Source organism: Lacerta agilis, chromosome 10 (assembly GCF_009819535.1).
Source record: "Lacerta agilis isolate rLacAgi1 chromosome 10, rLacAgi1.pri, whole genome shotgun sequence".
Classification (NCBI taxonomy): Eukaryota; Metazoa; Chordata; class Lepidosauria; order Squamata; family Lacertidae; genus Lacerta; species Lacerta agilis.
Window position 1 is genome coordinate 38,995,996 of NC_046321.1, and position 15,920 is coordinate 39,011,915.

General features: G+C 40.2%; 1 protein-coding gene across 1 annotated transcript in view; it reads right to left on the reverse strand.

The window, feature by feature from the left end:
• OTOGL (otogelin like) overlaps positions 1-15,920 on the reverse strand; it is an 83,707-nt gene that overhangs the window by 27,458 nt on the left and 40,329 nt on the right. The window contains 10 exon segments of the mRNA XM_033162657.1: positions 525-604; positions 1,066-1,183; positions 2,526-2,804; positions 3,566-3,733; positions 3,973-3,999; positions 4,873-5,029; positions 7,157-7,273; positions 9,090-9,209; positions 10,253-10,399; positions 11,610-11,744. Coding sequence (XP_033018548.1) covers positions 525-604; positions 1,066-1,183; positions 2,526-2,804; positions 3,566-3,733; positions 3,973-3,999; positions 4,873-5,029; positions 7,157-7,273; positions 9,090-9,209; positions 10,253-10,399; positions 11,610-11,744 — 1,348 coding nt within the window.

The following is a 15,920-nucleotide window of genomic DNA, read 5'->3' on the forward strand; positions in this document are numbered from 1 at the left end:
ATAAAATGTAGCCAGGATGGTGCAGTGCTCCTGTTCATTATTCCAGCCAAACATCCATGCCTATTCCATCCCCCACCTTCCAAAAGACAGTCAGCAGTCCATGTCTACTCAGCACTAAGTTTGCATTGAGCTGTTTGAGGATTTTTGCCCCCATAGGGTTCCGCCACCACCACAAAGATGTTTGTGGGGCTTATGAAAATTTCCCCTAGTTTCCCTAGTGGACTGATCCCTCCCTCCTGTTCATGTACAAGCCATTCTGGCTACATAAGAAGCAACACTTATCTAACTGAGTTTGCTATTGATATATTTGCCATTTGAACACTGAAGAAACATGTATTTTTCATAGGCTGCACTAAGTGACTTATACCTTTAAATTTACTGTAGTATAATATCACACCTTTAAAGTTATTGATGCAAAGACTAACTTTATATCAAAATAGCTTGTATGTTAGATTATATTGGTGATAAACATTACATACTACAGTATTTTAACAATCTACTCAAAAGATATAGGAGACACTTACAGTCTTCTGGATAAACACATTTAAGTGTGACTTCATCAAGAATCATATCTTTGGGACAATATGGTAAGCATCCTTCAACCCTAAAAGGTTCAAGGAAAACAACAACAACATAGTAATTCTTTTGTAGTCATTTCAAAAAGGCAAGAAGCTTAAAGTTTGCATGGCTGCTCCACAGAATTCAAAATACATGACACAAAATGGAAATGGTTGAAAACTAGTCTCAATACTTGAATTCTATACTTCAGCTCTGAGCAAGGCATCCTTTGCTACTGACAACAGAACATATTGTCTGAAAATTGCTAGGAACTTCAAAAAACACGCTGGTGGAAAGTATAAGCAAGTTTCTAATGTAAGCAGAACTGAACTCCTCTTCAAATGTTGCTTCATTCCCAAGGATTCATTCCCAAGGATATTTTTTCCCCCCCAAATACGAAACTTAATGAGCCATAATTGGTCGAACATGCAAATGTGGCAACACGGTGGAAAATAATATCCCAAGGTTAGTATGTTAATTGTGACATGAAATATTAATTATACTCACGGTGGAAGAAATTTACATGCTACTCCTTCAGGGTCACTGCATGTTTTAACACAAGGACTTGTACAAGCTTCGTATCTCCATTCACACATCCTCCTATAAGGTACTGCTGTATGGAGTTCTAAGAAACAACAAAAGCATCAGATTGGGCACATGAGCATAAACATTAACTACAGTGGTACCTCTGGTTAAGAACTTAATTCATTCCGGAGGTCCGTTCTTAACCTGAAACTGTTCTTAACCTGAAATAAAGTTCTTAACCCGAGGTACTACTTCCAGGTTAGTGGAGTCTGTAACCTGAAGCATTTGTAGCCCGAGGTACCACTGTATATCTGAACACCCACAAGGAAACTGAAGGGGGAGTCCACTCTACAGAGGACAAGGGAGTACATGTTCCCAGTGACACCACCCTCCTTGTACATGTTGTTTTCTTCTTCTTCTGGAGACAGATTGTGTCTACACTGAGTGATACAACAGAAACAGATGACTGTTATAATATTAATATCCACCTGTTTCTATTGTGTATCATTTGAGGTGGTCTTTTCTTCTGCTTCACCATTTGAACACTGAAGAAACATGTGTCACAGGAAAGTTGGGTCAAGGGAGTAAGACAGAGGGAGGAAGGCAAAGGCTGAACATTCAACAACAAATTGCTCTGTGAGACAGATCCCAATGAATTGTTAAATTTTTAATACAGTGATGCTAATTATGTATTTTTGTTACTTTTAAGTCACCTTGGAAGGATTTGTGACTTGAAAGGTGGGATACAAATAAGAGAAAATATTATGGTCACTGCCGAGTATTTCCATACAATGCATGGAGTAGAATATCTATCTAATCTATAAATTGTCTTTCCAGCATAAGATAATATATGTGAAAATCATGACAACACTAATTAAAAGTACAACATAAAACAACAGCATGAAAGCAGAGGTCATAGCACAAAAGAGGCAGCATAAAATCAATGCAGACACAAAGTCCAGTACATGCCTGGGGAGAAATCTGAAATCTTGATACCAGTTGTGTATAAATGAAGGTTATCTGGAGATCTCTTAGCATGGAACAGGTTCATCCTAATGTTTAAATTGGTAACAGCAAAATAAGGATACTTTAGGGTTTCTTTCAGGGTGACTTGATTTGTGGACTCCTGTGTAGAGTTGTAGTTCAATTTTCACGCATATCTGAATTTTGTAATACAATTGCAATTCTCAGCTCAACAAAATGCACCAAAAGGTGTTTTAAAAATAAAGTGGTTATTGTGCTTTCTTAAAAAAACTAAAACCACAGATATGGAAGCACAATGGAATGGGCTTGCAAATGAACACATAAAACTTGAAGCTGACCGCAGACTGATTGATTTGTCCATTCTGAAATCACAAAGTAACTGCTGCTATTATAAATCTTGAAAATGATATATCTGCAGCATTACACACACATTGCTCCCAGGATCGTGTACAACTCACCCTCTATATTGAAACTGCTTGAACGTTTGAATTCTTCAGAATCATCAAACTTTGATACTTTCACAGAAGATGCTCTGAGTATGATAAAGAAACCTTTCTTGCTGTGTAGTTCGAATGCACTGTAGCCTGGGATCCAAAGGCCTTGATGATGGAAAAAAGTTGCTCTTCTACGAAACAAGGAACTTGCCACCCACTGTTCTAAGGAAATGCTTTCATCGTCATGGACATATAGAAAGTAGTTTGGCCTTTCAGCAGACTCAAGCGAAACCAGAGAAGGAGCTGCCACAAATTAAATTCACAGCAATATATTAATAAAATTTCACTACCAAAATCAAATGCTTCATATGGTGATACTTCTGTTAAAAATCTGTTCAGTGGCAAACTAGTCCTGGCAAGGTTACATTAAAATTCTGCTAACAGTATTTTAAAATGGCTTCTTTTCATAGTGATTATTCCTGTTCTTGGCCTACATTAACTATGCCTGAACATCAAGTGCAATCTTAAAAGATAGGCTCATTGAACTCAATGGTATTTACTGGTGCCTATTCCCAGGAAAGTGTGCATAGGTTTGTAGCCTGATACTTTGAATCTGATTAATATAAATAAGAGTCCGTTGTTCACCCTGGATGTTATCCTACAGCAAAGAACCTATAAGAAGTAATAGTTTCTGAAATGTATGGCATGCATCTGAATGTTTCAGGGCACACTCAGTCTAGAAATTCAAGGATTAAAGTCAAATGATAATTGTAGGCATTTCTTTTGGGCTACTTAAAAAAGAAAAAGAAAAAAGCTGACTTTAAGATACATTTCTCCTAAATCAAGGGAGAAAGGACTTGTAAAAATAAATAAAACAAAATATTAATGATAAAAAAGAATAAAGCCTTTGTTTCTCTTACAACTCTTGTCTTCAGGTCTATCACAAATAGATATACTCAGAATTTGGAAAAGGTGATGAACAAGTATTATCTGATACATAAACATTTTTTTCAACTCTGAAAACTTGAGATTTAAGTACATGAAATACTGAAGAGAGGACTCACATTGTATTTTATCTTTGAAAAGTCCTGGAGTTAACATAAAATTAAAATACACATTCCCACTGACACTGCTTCTTGGCAAAGGAAATATAATTTTGCTGGTGACATTGACCCCTATAACAGTGTCATTCTGACCATAGCTGGCCAAAATATATGGTCCTTCTCCAAGTCCTGGAGGGGAAAAAATGACAGTCAGATGTTAAATGATAGCAGGAGAAACAAGCAACTCGAAAGACTGATGGATTTCTTTTTATTGATGGTTGTGTAAACCATATTGTGACCTTGTATGGTGAAAACTGGTCTATAAATATTTGGAACTACCATCACTACTACACCAGTGTTTTGGGAGAATCTATATATCCAGTATATTGCTATTATTTATTTTTAAAGCTCATAGAAATGCTACGTACCTTGGTTGTAATAATCACAGTCATAAGCTGAAAGAAGGAACAGGAACACCATTAATGACATGCATAACAACTCAGAGAATAATTAGAGAATTTGTGATTGTCCAGTAACAGGAAGACAAGGTCACATAGCCAAGGACTAAATTCTGATTCACAAAATCCACCCTTTTGTTCTTTTACTTATAACCTGCATTTTCCTTGGATTCTATTATAGTAAAGAAATTAGTGTCACTCTTTTGAAGACCTAACCTTAACTGCAGTTTCTGAGATACACTTTTTCTGCACTGCAGAACAAAACAAAAACACACACACACCCCTTAAAATGAATCATTCACTGATTCCTTTTTTTTCTTTTTGCAGCAGCCAACAATGCTAAAAAATTGCTAGCTTAAGAAGAGTAAAATACAAAAGTAACATGATATAAATACACAGGCAGATTATATATACAAATAGTCACTCAAGTAGGATTACATTATCATTAAAATCAATGGTCTACTCCAAGTATGGCCAACACTGAATATTGCTTATAGTCGTAAAAAGGTACAACTTTAACATAAGGTCCACCTGTAAAAATACAGACCAGAATTACTACTTCTTTTTAAGAATGGCAAACTGCCATATGATGCATCTTACTTGGACATGTCTGGAGTCTTGGAAGCTTAACTACTCTACATTCTCCTACTAATGGACCTTAAGCTTGTTTGGTGGAGAACAGCACAGGGGAGCACAGCTATTGTTTACTCTTGAATTACTTCTGCGCAACCATATCTGGTATCAAGCCACTAGTTACCAGCATTTGCACGATAAACATTGATGTACTAGAAATCAATTAAAGAAAGTATGGAATGATCTGCTTTCCAGAGATCATGCTTGATTGCATAATGAGTAGCAAAACATACGTACGACAGAGAGATGGAGATCGCCAGTGAATTACTGCACCCTGCTGGCAGCATTTGTGAGCATAAGCTGCAATACTTGTGCACAGGCATTCACAGTCTCCGCCAAGATTACAGTTGCAAGTGTCTGTATGGCAGTTTTTGACGAATGACGTCACATCAATCTGAAAAATCCGGAGAAAGTCAGATTCGGAGTAGCTGAGCAGGGAAATGAGCAGGGGATCTGTTAAAATGAGATTGTGTGGAAAGTCAAAGTACTTCAAGTATCTTGAGAGGTTACTGAAAACAATTAAATCCATTCTAAAAGGAGTCAACTCTCACAGACCTAAAGATAAAACAAGTAAAGAAGTCATTTGATGGGCATATTGCTGAAAGTGTAGAATCAAGCAGCAAACATTGATTTAAGGACACCAGAAGCAGGAAACCAGCCAGAGAGACAGTAAGATGTTAGATGACAAAGATGCAGAGGAGTCCTGGATGAGAACAAGAAAACTGCAGGAAAGCTGGGTTGACCCTTTGCTCCAGCCTTCACAGCACAATATGTTAAACGAATAGCCACAGGTGAACTATTATTTTCAAGGAGGAGATCTGTCTCACAAAGAAGCGACAAAGAGTGCAGCTTTAGAGATAAACTGACAAATTCAGAATAATCAATTATCCAGGGCTGGAAGGCTGGAGTTTTTTTTTAAACTCAAATACAAAATTCCTGCTTGTTTAATGAAAATGTGCACCTTATTATTAAAACTGGCCTCCTTACTAGAAGATGGGTAGTCAGGAAGGCTAACTCTAATTTTTGTTTTTGTTTTTAAGGACCCTGGGAAATGATAGACCTGTCAACCTAACATTTGTCTTCAAAAATGGGTAGAAAACATGAAAATTAGAAGTCCAAAAAACTATGAGAAAACTAGTTTAGCTGATGGTGTACTTTTGAGAAACAAAGCATGCATGCAGAAGTTTGACATTTGCTTTGAGATTAAATGGAAACGAGAAGTGGATGGAATAAATCTGACTACAAAAACTGGTTCAAACATTGTTGTAGCAGCAGCAGCAGTGCACTTAAGAACAGCAATAATGATGGCATAAACTCATACTGAATTAAGGTAACTTTTGGGGGCTAGATTGTCTGTAAAGAGAAATGTTATAACCAAACCAAAGAACGGCCATGCTCTTCAGTTATAAAGCAAATGCTGCCATCTACAGTAATGATGGCTGTGCAGCTGAAACTAACTGTCAAATTCAGCTCGCAGCTCATCCCATCTGCTCGTTGTCATCTTAGCATGATATCACACCTACCTTTGAGTTGTGCTTTCCCAATTTCCTGTGTCCTCTTTTCAGATAGTCCAGAACACTATTTGTTTATTTGTACATTTATATACCCCCCTTTAAAGGCAGCCTACAATAATGCCCCAGGAAAATAATGGCATCCTGATGTGAACTTGGGGAGTAAACAGTGGGGGAATGGAACTGGTGGTAGTGATGGGCTTTTGGTAATTTCCCCAGGTATGCTTCCTGTATATACAGGCCTCCTTGTTCATGTTCCATGTTCCATGGTTGCCGTTTGGTATCTCCATGTGTCAGTTTCTTCATTCAATCCTAGACACAGAAATCAGAACCTACCAACAGATTGCAAGTGCCAATAGCAGCCTGCTAATAATACATTGTATGTACAATCAGTAGTGATTAAGACAAGGAGTTTGAGATGGCAGCTTGCTGGCCAGAAAGGAAAAGGACAGGAATATTTCAAACCCAAACAACAAATAACTTGGTACATCTTTTCAATAAAATGTTTTGGAGCTACCCTGCTTTTGATATGCTGCTCTTGAAAGGAGAAGACCACAAGTTTCAAAGTCTTCAGGTGGGGGCTACTAAGCCTGAACTTATGGCTTGTTTGCCTGTAGCATCTGCTAAGTAGATCCCTAGAATAGAGCCCAGGGATATTATATGGTGTGGTGGCTCCCTTGCCTTTCAGAGGGCAGCTGCTCATCTTGTGGGCCAGGACTGAGCCAATAAACTTTGCTGCCTGAGGCAGTCTCCCCATACAGAAGCAAATCAGATTGGAAGCAGAATCTTACTTCAACCTCTGGCAGGGTCTCTACTTCACCTGAGGGCAGCAACTGCAGGATGCATGGTACACACAGCTCTGTAGCACAATGGCTTGACACTGATCATCACCCTCCGCACCTCGCCATCTGGTGCCTAATAGCAGGGCTAACTAAGCAACTCTTATGTTGGCTAGCAGAGATCCAGACCAAAGATGTGCTTTCTAGATAGCTTAGGAAATATATACTTACCACATTGCGACAGGGGGCAAAAACATCACTGTACAAAACTGAACATTCCTTTTTGGCATAAGGGAACTTGCTCTGAGTTACTTCACATGGTTTTATGGTCTCATTTGGGCTAGCACACTGAAATCACAAGCACTTGTTCATAACTTTGGGTACACTACACAATTTTGTTGCACTGCAGACCCCTTTAGAAATGCCCCCCCCCCAATCCGTCCCCAGCCTCTGAAATCAGACCCTGGCATTCCATGTTTTTGTTCTCTTTCCTCCTAAACCTCACACTTCCCTTACAGCTGAAACATTAAGCTAGAATGGATCCTTCTTTATCGTTTTATTTTTTGAAAAAACTCATGTTCACCCCACCCCCCCGGTCCTTTTTGGCAAACAACATGTTTTCTTTATCGCACATCATCACTGTTTCCACAGCAGCCATCTGTAAATCATAAACAGAGCATTGTTTATCCAATGTACCATTTAGTTTAAACTTTAGTGCTCTGGCAATAAGGACAACGAGTCAATAACTTTAAATGAATAAGTTTAAATTCTGCGTGTGACAAAAGTATTTAACTGCAACTGCCAATTTAACATTATGGAATATGATTTTTGGGGGTTAATATGGATGGTTTTAACAACAACAACAATTGCAATTAATTTAAAAAGTTTTAAATGAAGAAGCAACAGTAGAAATAAATTAATTCATGGGCATTGGAGGGACACAAAACACAAAAGACCATCAACGTTAGTGGAAAACAACAATTCTCCTAAGCTTTTTAATAAAGGTGAGAACCACAGTGGGAGAGATGTTATCTGTACCATCTACAAGAGCCACACACAAAACAATTTTGTACACAAATATTGGGTGCCATTCCGTCAGAGTAGACCCACTGAAATTAACAGAACTACCTTAGACATGTTGATCAATTTCAATGTGTTGACTCTGAGTAAAACTACCACCTATTATGTAGGTACAGTATATACCATATAAACACCGTGATGTATTGCAGATGTCTGTTTTATTTCCCTGGGTATACAAAGGAAACTCCTTCCCTGGAGATTGCTGCTTCTAGTCATGTATTAAACAGACGTGTGCATATTTGTCAGATGTTGCCGAAGTACATGCATATATACAGGTTTTTTAAATCTATTAGTGGCATTCATGTAGGGAATAATCTTATATGAAGCAGCCCTCAGAGGGAGCCGTAAGATGGTGAGAGAAGAAAGCAGAGGATGGAAAATTAGTCAGAGCATTTGTAATCTAATGTGGCAGCACAGGAGCAGGGAGGGGGGGGGGGGGAAAGGTCATTGCAGTTTTTGAATTGCAACGGCAAAGGCGGAAGTCATGGGGAAGAGATGCCTGCATGCTCTCAAGCAGCTGTGCATCTGCAAAATAGGAGATGTTACATTGAGCTACGTGACTACAGTCTGGTAGGGGTTGAAACAAAGCAGGAAATAAATTTTAAACATTTTCATACGAGCTTTTGGCCTATAGCATGGAAAATGTCAGCACGTTTCTGTATCTAATACATAACAGAAACTTGTAACGGGTTTCACTGTTGAAGCTCTTGTCATCCTCTTTGTCTTGTGCCAATGAAACAAAAACCCTTTCTAGGTACTAGAGTAGGGGTCCTCCTAATGTGGCATGGAATATACAAATCCCTTCCCCGATGCAAGCTGCCAGTCCCATCAGCTTCCATCGGGGCCAAGATGTATTGGATCTCCTTTTGTATTTGCTTGCCTCACTTGGCAACCATGTGACACAGTGGAAATAAGGTGAATGTGTAGAAGCATGAGAAATGGTTGGTGATAGGACAGGGAATTACCACACCCAGAACCTGTCAAATTGATGGCCTACTAGTTGCTGGTTTAATGGTAATACTGCTGCTACATTTCTTACACCACGCCTGTTTATTTTCAAAATGAATGGATATATCATGCTTACCTGTCCTATTTCCCAGCTCTCTCCAAAGACTTGAGCATTTCTTACTTCCATATTGTTAGATGTAGTCAGGTCATTTGAAGTGAATTTATCAAAATTGCCACATAAACCAGCCAGTTTACCCTAGAATTAAAACAGGATGATATATTTATTGATTATTTTCAATCAAAATAGTCAAATCAATCAAAATACAGTATCAAGATGGATACACACACACACACATTTGTGCTTCTCCATACAGCTTATACCCTGCTTCAATAAAAAGGCTATGCTTGGTAGAAAATACCAAAAGTTGCTTTTGCCGAGGTAAATAAGACACGCTTCCATCCAGTTACTGACCCAGCTTTTCACCTCAACGCAAGATGGTATGCTTATCTTTGGCAGTGGATGGGGAGAGATTTGGAGCAGCCCCAGTCAGAATGGAGGAGATGCTTTAGTACACACACACACACACACACACACACACCAAAAAACCCTGGAGCTGTCCTTTCCCCCAATTTGCAATGAGACAGCATAGCCCATATTCTTCCACAACCTTTTCTGACAAATAGAAACCACATTTGAGTCTATAGAAATCAGAGCACTTGACCCCTAGAAGATCCCCTTCTTATGGAACCTTTGTTAATGTAGAATACTCTGAAAATGTTGACAAAAGTTGGTACCAATCACTATATTGTGAGGAAATATAGTTTGCAACTTGAAATAGACCTACCACAGGGTAGGGAATCTCAGGCTTTGTGGCCAAACGAGTGCTTCTCAGCATCTCTGTGTGATCCATTATATTCTCCGCAGGCCACACCCTCTCATTAGCCACATCCCTCTCCCCAGACCACACCCCTCACCAGTCCTGCTTTACCCCACTTTTGTCTGGATGGAATGTGTCCCTGAACTAAGACAGTGCCTCTTGCTTGCCTGGTGAGGGGATAGAGAGGGGTATGTAAGTGTGCTCCTATCCTATTGTGCAAAGATAAATGTTATATTTGTTGCTCCACTCACTACTGGCATATGGTACCTGAAAGGTTGCCCCAGTGGGAATACACCCATGGTCTGAAAAGGATGCCCTGTCTCTGACTTACTGTGCAATTTATATCAATCAATAATCGATTGTTTCCTATAAAAACTCTGATGCTGCAAAATACAAGCCACCCAATCTCATATCCATTCACCTTCCATCGAACTCCCACTTTGATATGCATTGTTGTCTTCCTATCCCATAGTATTGTGATCTCCTGATCTGGAAAGTGCACTGCTGTATAATATCCAGCCTTCCAAAGCTGATACTTGGTTGTGACTTCATGTCTCCTCCGCATCCTCTGTGAAGAAATTTATATTTGTAAAAAGGCCAATTAAGATCAGCCAGATGTGATGTATAATGAAGATATGCTTTCTGCAGATACCCAAGCCGGAGCACTAAAATGAATTCATTAAAATGTCTGAATATCATTATTCAGAACCCAGAAGACATTGTTTCTTGAAGCCAAATTGAGGCGTATTTTCTGGAAATTCCTGGAAATAGTTTAGATAGCTTCTCATTAGAAATCTCAAAACTATTTCCAGGAATATCTTCTATTCTTCATTAGGCCAAACCCTTGCAAAGGTACTTTACCATATAATTTTCATGAGGTACACGGTTACTTTCAATGCAGCCTAACATAATAAAACTTCATACTAACCACAACCATGATCTAGATAATTAGTTGATCAGCTTCACTTCCCTAGAGGGCTTTGGTCCTGTGTTGCTTTAAAAGCAATTGCCACATTCCAGTTCTCTACTACACAACAAGGAACTGAAAAGTTTAAAAAGCTTTCTATGATACCGCACACAGGTATCCTCTTAAATTCAGGATATGTGCACAAGCCTTTGGCTCTACCTGAAGCAGCCATCTGGATTGTGGCCAACATAAGGGAGATCCACTCTAAACTAAAGTTGTGCTAGATGTGGTGAATGAATGAAGTTCCAGTGCATAGGGGCACAATCAAGTGAAATGTTCAGCACATGGAGGTGATGAGTAAATTACTTTGCCATATGAAAAGTTGATGTGAAAACCGGACCATTAGACTGTCAATTTTTTAGCCTAAATAGGTTGCTTTAAACAGAGGCATTTCAAGAATAATTTTTGTAGGTTTGGCTCTCTCACATCCCTGGGGAAGGAGAAGCCACATTTGCTAGACATTTTTCTACCACAGATATATTCATTTGGTCATCTGTTGACATCTCTTTGGGCATGACTACATTGACATTTCTCCTAGGCTTATGCCCAGTGTGCTGGGAACGTGGGCTGGGAACTAAAAAGCTGAACCATTACATGGTTTCAAAAAAGTTCAGTGATGTCCAGCAGGATGTTAATTGAACAGAGGTCCATGTGGGGTTGTGAGGACAAGGAAAACGAGGGTTTTGTTGTTCTTATGTGGGTTGGGATTTCCTTAAATTATGTTTGTTTAGACAAATTTCATTCTAGTTAGCAAGTTGTATTGTGCTTCAGTGAGTAAAGGGTGTGTCAGAAAAAGGAAAACAGAACTTACCTGTATGGCTAAGGGGTCATTGAAGAAAATCTCAGCGTCTCCAACAGAGATAAAGACACTTTTTGAACACACAATGTCGTTATCAAAGCACTTCTTGTTCTGAATGATTATAGATAAGTTTGAACTGTCTACACCCTGCAAAGGAGAAAGGATTATTGTGAACAAACACAGTTATACATCACTGCAGCAGGCGCATGACAAAACTACAGGCTATGTGTCAGATACTGCATGCAATTCCCTTAACTGGACTCCAGTTGCCTTGGGCTGTTTCTGGTTCAGCCTGAGTTAACACTGTTTTAAATCAAGTTATGTCAGGTCGACCTAGATATAAACTGAGATAAACCAGAATGCAGCCCAAGGAACAGATGTTACCCATTGGGCTGCATAATGTATAAGTGGTCCATGTCACAGTACAACTCAAGTTGGCTGGAATGAAGTGACTTAGGATGACTGAAAACACCATTCCCATCTTGAAGACTGAATTTGTCAGCCAACACTCTATATCTATGGAATCTTCCCAGAAGGAGACTTGCAAACTCATCCACAGATTGAAAAGGAATGTGGTTCCTCCTTTCAGCTTACTTGTATAACCTATCGATTTTAGGATCATAACCAAATAGCTTCTTCTCAACCTCCGTCATCCCCATTTAAACTGAGGGTTACCAACTCATTCCAAGGCACTTACTAAGGTGGGAAACCCATGTAAAACAATCTACAAAACAAAACTACCTTAGGAATATTGAATGTACAAAACCAGCAGAAGTGCACTTGTGCAATTGTATCACTTAATCTGTAGTTGCAGAATGTTTGACACGTTCCTGCCTGCAGCCTGAAATAGCATAGCCCAGGAACAGCTCGAATTAGCTTGTTTCAATAGTGTTACCTTGGTTTACGAACTTAATCCATTCCAGAAGTCCATTCTTAAACCAAAACCATTCTTAAACCAAGGCACGCTTTCCCTAATGAGGCCTCCCGCCACCGGTGCCCTTCCACCGTTCGGATTCCATTCTTAGACCGAAGTAAAGTTCGCAAACTGGGCGACTACTTCAAGTTTTGCGGAGTTCGTAAACCGAATAGTTCTTAAATAGGGGTGTTCTTAAACCAAGGTGCCACTGTACTGCATTCATTATGACAGTACCCCAGAAACAGGCCGGGGGGTAGGCAGGAGGGAGAGGGGAGAGAGAATCTTACTGTCAAGTATTTCACCAAGTCAATTGTAAACTAAGTTGTGTAAAAAAATAAGAAAAGTTGGGGAGCTGTAAAACAGCAGGTCAGAAGTGACACACACATCTTTTTACCTGTGGCACACTTAAATGACTACAGGTGATGAAACTGATCACATAATTTTAATTACTAATTAATTAAATGTGAGTGTTGCCTATGCTGAAGCCTCTAGGCAACCTGCAACATAGAAAATGGGAAATACAATTACATTAAAATGTCAATATTATTTATTTAATCCCAATATGTCTGCCAAGGGACGCGGGTAGCGCTGTGGTCTAAACCACAGAGCCTAGGGCTTGCCAATCAGAAGGTCGGCAGTTCGAATCCCCACGAAGGGGTGAGCTTCCGTTGCTCGGTCCCTGCTCCTGCCTACCTACCAGTTTGAAAGCACGTCAAAGTGCAAGTAGATAAATAGGTACTGCTCCGGCGGGAAGGTAAACAGTGTTTCTGTGCGCTGCTCTGGTTCGCCAGAAGCGGCTTAGTCATGCTGGCCACATCACCCAGAAGCTGTACGCTGGCTCCCTCGGCCAATAAAGCGAGATGAGCATCGCAACCCCAGAGTCGTCCGTCAGGAGTCCCTTTACTTTTTAACATGTCTGCCAAGATGACAGATCAACCAAAATATAACTCTTGTCAATCATATAAGTAGACAAATTGCCTTATGCTGCCATTTGCTCCATCTAGCTTAATTTCTGAGTATCCCAGCTGGCACCAGCTTTCCAAATTCACAGGCAGTGGCCTTTCCTGGCCCTGCTACTTGAGATACTTGAGTTGTTGGAGAGAGAAGGTGGATCTTTCTGTGTGCAAAGTATGTGCCTCTCCACCTTTTTGTATGCTGGCTCAATGATGCTATGGCAAAGAGTGAAAAAACACATTACTATTACATCTGGCCCCGGCCTCACTGCATACAGTGCTACATACAGAGGAATAAGCATATTCCCATCAGGCTGCAGAAGAGGGAAACCAGAGCTATTCCTTCAGCTCTGTGGAGAGAACTGCCTTTATCTCTTTTCCTTCTGTCACCTAGCATTTGTTATTCCATCATCCCATTTCCATTCTGGCTATTTACTATAAGAAGTGTTATTTTCAGAACTGGTGGCTGAGTTTACTTTGTTCCTCCTCCCTCCGCATCCCTTTTTACCTTTTATCCTATACTTTAGACTGAAAGCCAGTAGGCAGAGCCTCCCCCCCTCCCCACCCACCCCCCCTCTCTCTGTGTGTGTGTGTGTGTGTTTGGCTGAAGAGCACAGTAAAAACACTTTAAGTAAATGAAATTCAATTTTTAAAACCCATCTTTGCATAACCACTTTCTGGAGCAGTGCTACATTTACCTTTTAAGGTAATACACAAAGACGGGAAGTATCATGGTCTGCCATGTAAAGTCAACTTACACTGACAGAAAACAAAAACAAAATGCTCCCCCACCCCACCCGCATAAGCCTTGCTTCTGTCTTCCCATTAAATTACCAAAACAAGCCTGTTCTTACTTGGTATCAACTTCTTTGGGATAGTGGGGTGTTGCTAAGCAATGGAGAAACAGGGACAGAAATCTGGGGCAAGCAACCAAAAACTCAGCAAAGGGCCTGCATTTGCAGAAAACAGTATATCATAAGTTGACTAAATAATGAACTTTATACCCTTCAGATGGAAAAAGTAGACTATCAGAAGAACTAAGTGTCACTATTTTGAATCTGAAGGTAAACTAAAATGTGTTTTCTGTCACATCAGCCAATAAACTATTATAAGTATGCCCCAAATCTTAGCTTAATAATGAGTGATATCCAACCAAAGCATGCTCCAAGTAGACCAACTGAAATCAAAGGGGCTACTTTGAATATGACTAACGCTGGAAATCACCGAAGGGCTTTCACAATCTAATGAGTCATATTTTAATCATAATCTCCCCCCCCATATATATATATATATATCACATCACACACACCCCAAGCTGGCTACAACATTCAGAATTAGATATGAAACAAACAGTGGTAAGCTGGACCTGCAATTGCAGCCATTGAAAAAACTGAGGAAGAAACTGGCAATAGTACAAAAGGGACCATCCAATATCTCATTTCTTCTACAACCCAAAAATGAATTATTTTCATTTAGTGCATACTAATTCTGACTAAGCACTATATCCCCCTTTGTCTCTTGAATGATGGAAGAGAGTGTAGAGAGAAAGAAATTCCACCCACCCCCATCTCTTTCATCATCCTGAACCCTTTGGCAGTAGAGTTAGAACAGACACCTACTCTCCAACACATCGAAGGCAAAAAACCAGGATGCTATCTTTCTGTTTTTTTCTCACAAGAGGACCAACAGCCATTTTGGGCACTGTGATTTGTGTGTTCCCCATGCCATGATTCCCCCCCTGAAAAGTGATTTTGGGGAGCACAGTGCCCCAAAGTGTGTGGTTTGGGGCATCACACAAGATTGTGCCCCTCCAAAACGCTTTTGGGGCAGAAATTGTGGTGTGCAAAATCATGCAAGTTCATGGCTCTCCAAATGGCCGCTGCCCTCTCACGAGAAAAAAATGAGATGTCTCAGTTTTTCTGGGACACTTGCAGAGGGTATGGAGACAGGATGAAGTAAAGGTAAAGGGACCCCTGACCATTAGGTCCAGTTGTGTCCGACTCTGGGTTTCTCTGCGCTCATCTCACGTTACTGGCCGAGGGAGCCGATTGTACAGCTTCTGGGTCATGTGGCCAGCATGACTTAGCCGCTTCTGGTGAACCAGAGTAGCGCACAGAAATGCCGTTTACCTTCCCACTGGAGCCGGGTATACTATTTATCTACTTGCATTTTGATGTGCTTTCGAACTGCTAGGTGGGCAGGAGCTGGGAACCGAGCAAAGGAGCTCACACCGTCATGGGGATTTGAACCGCCAAACTTTTGATCGGCAAGCCCTAGGCTCTGTGGTTTAACCCACAGTGCCACCCCGCGTCCCTACACAGGATGTAGTTACTGTACTTCATTATAAAATAATTATGTGCCCTGGGAGCTGGAAGGATGTTGGGGGAAGAGAGTACTGTGGTGCCGCTACTGACCACAATTTAGGGCAGCGGAAGATACTGTGGTGCCAGATAA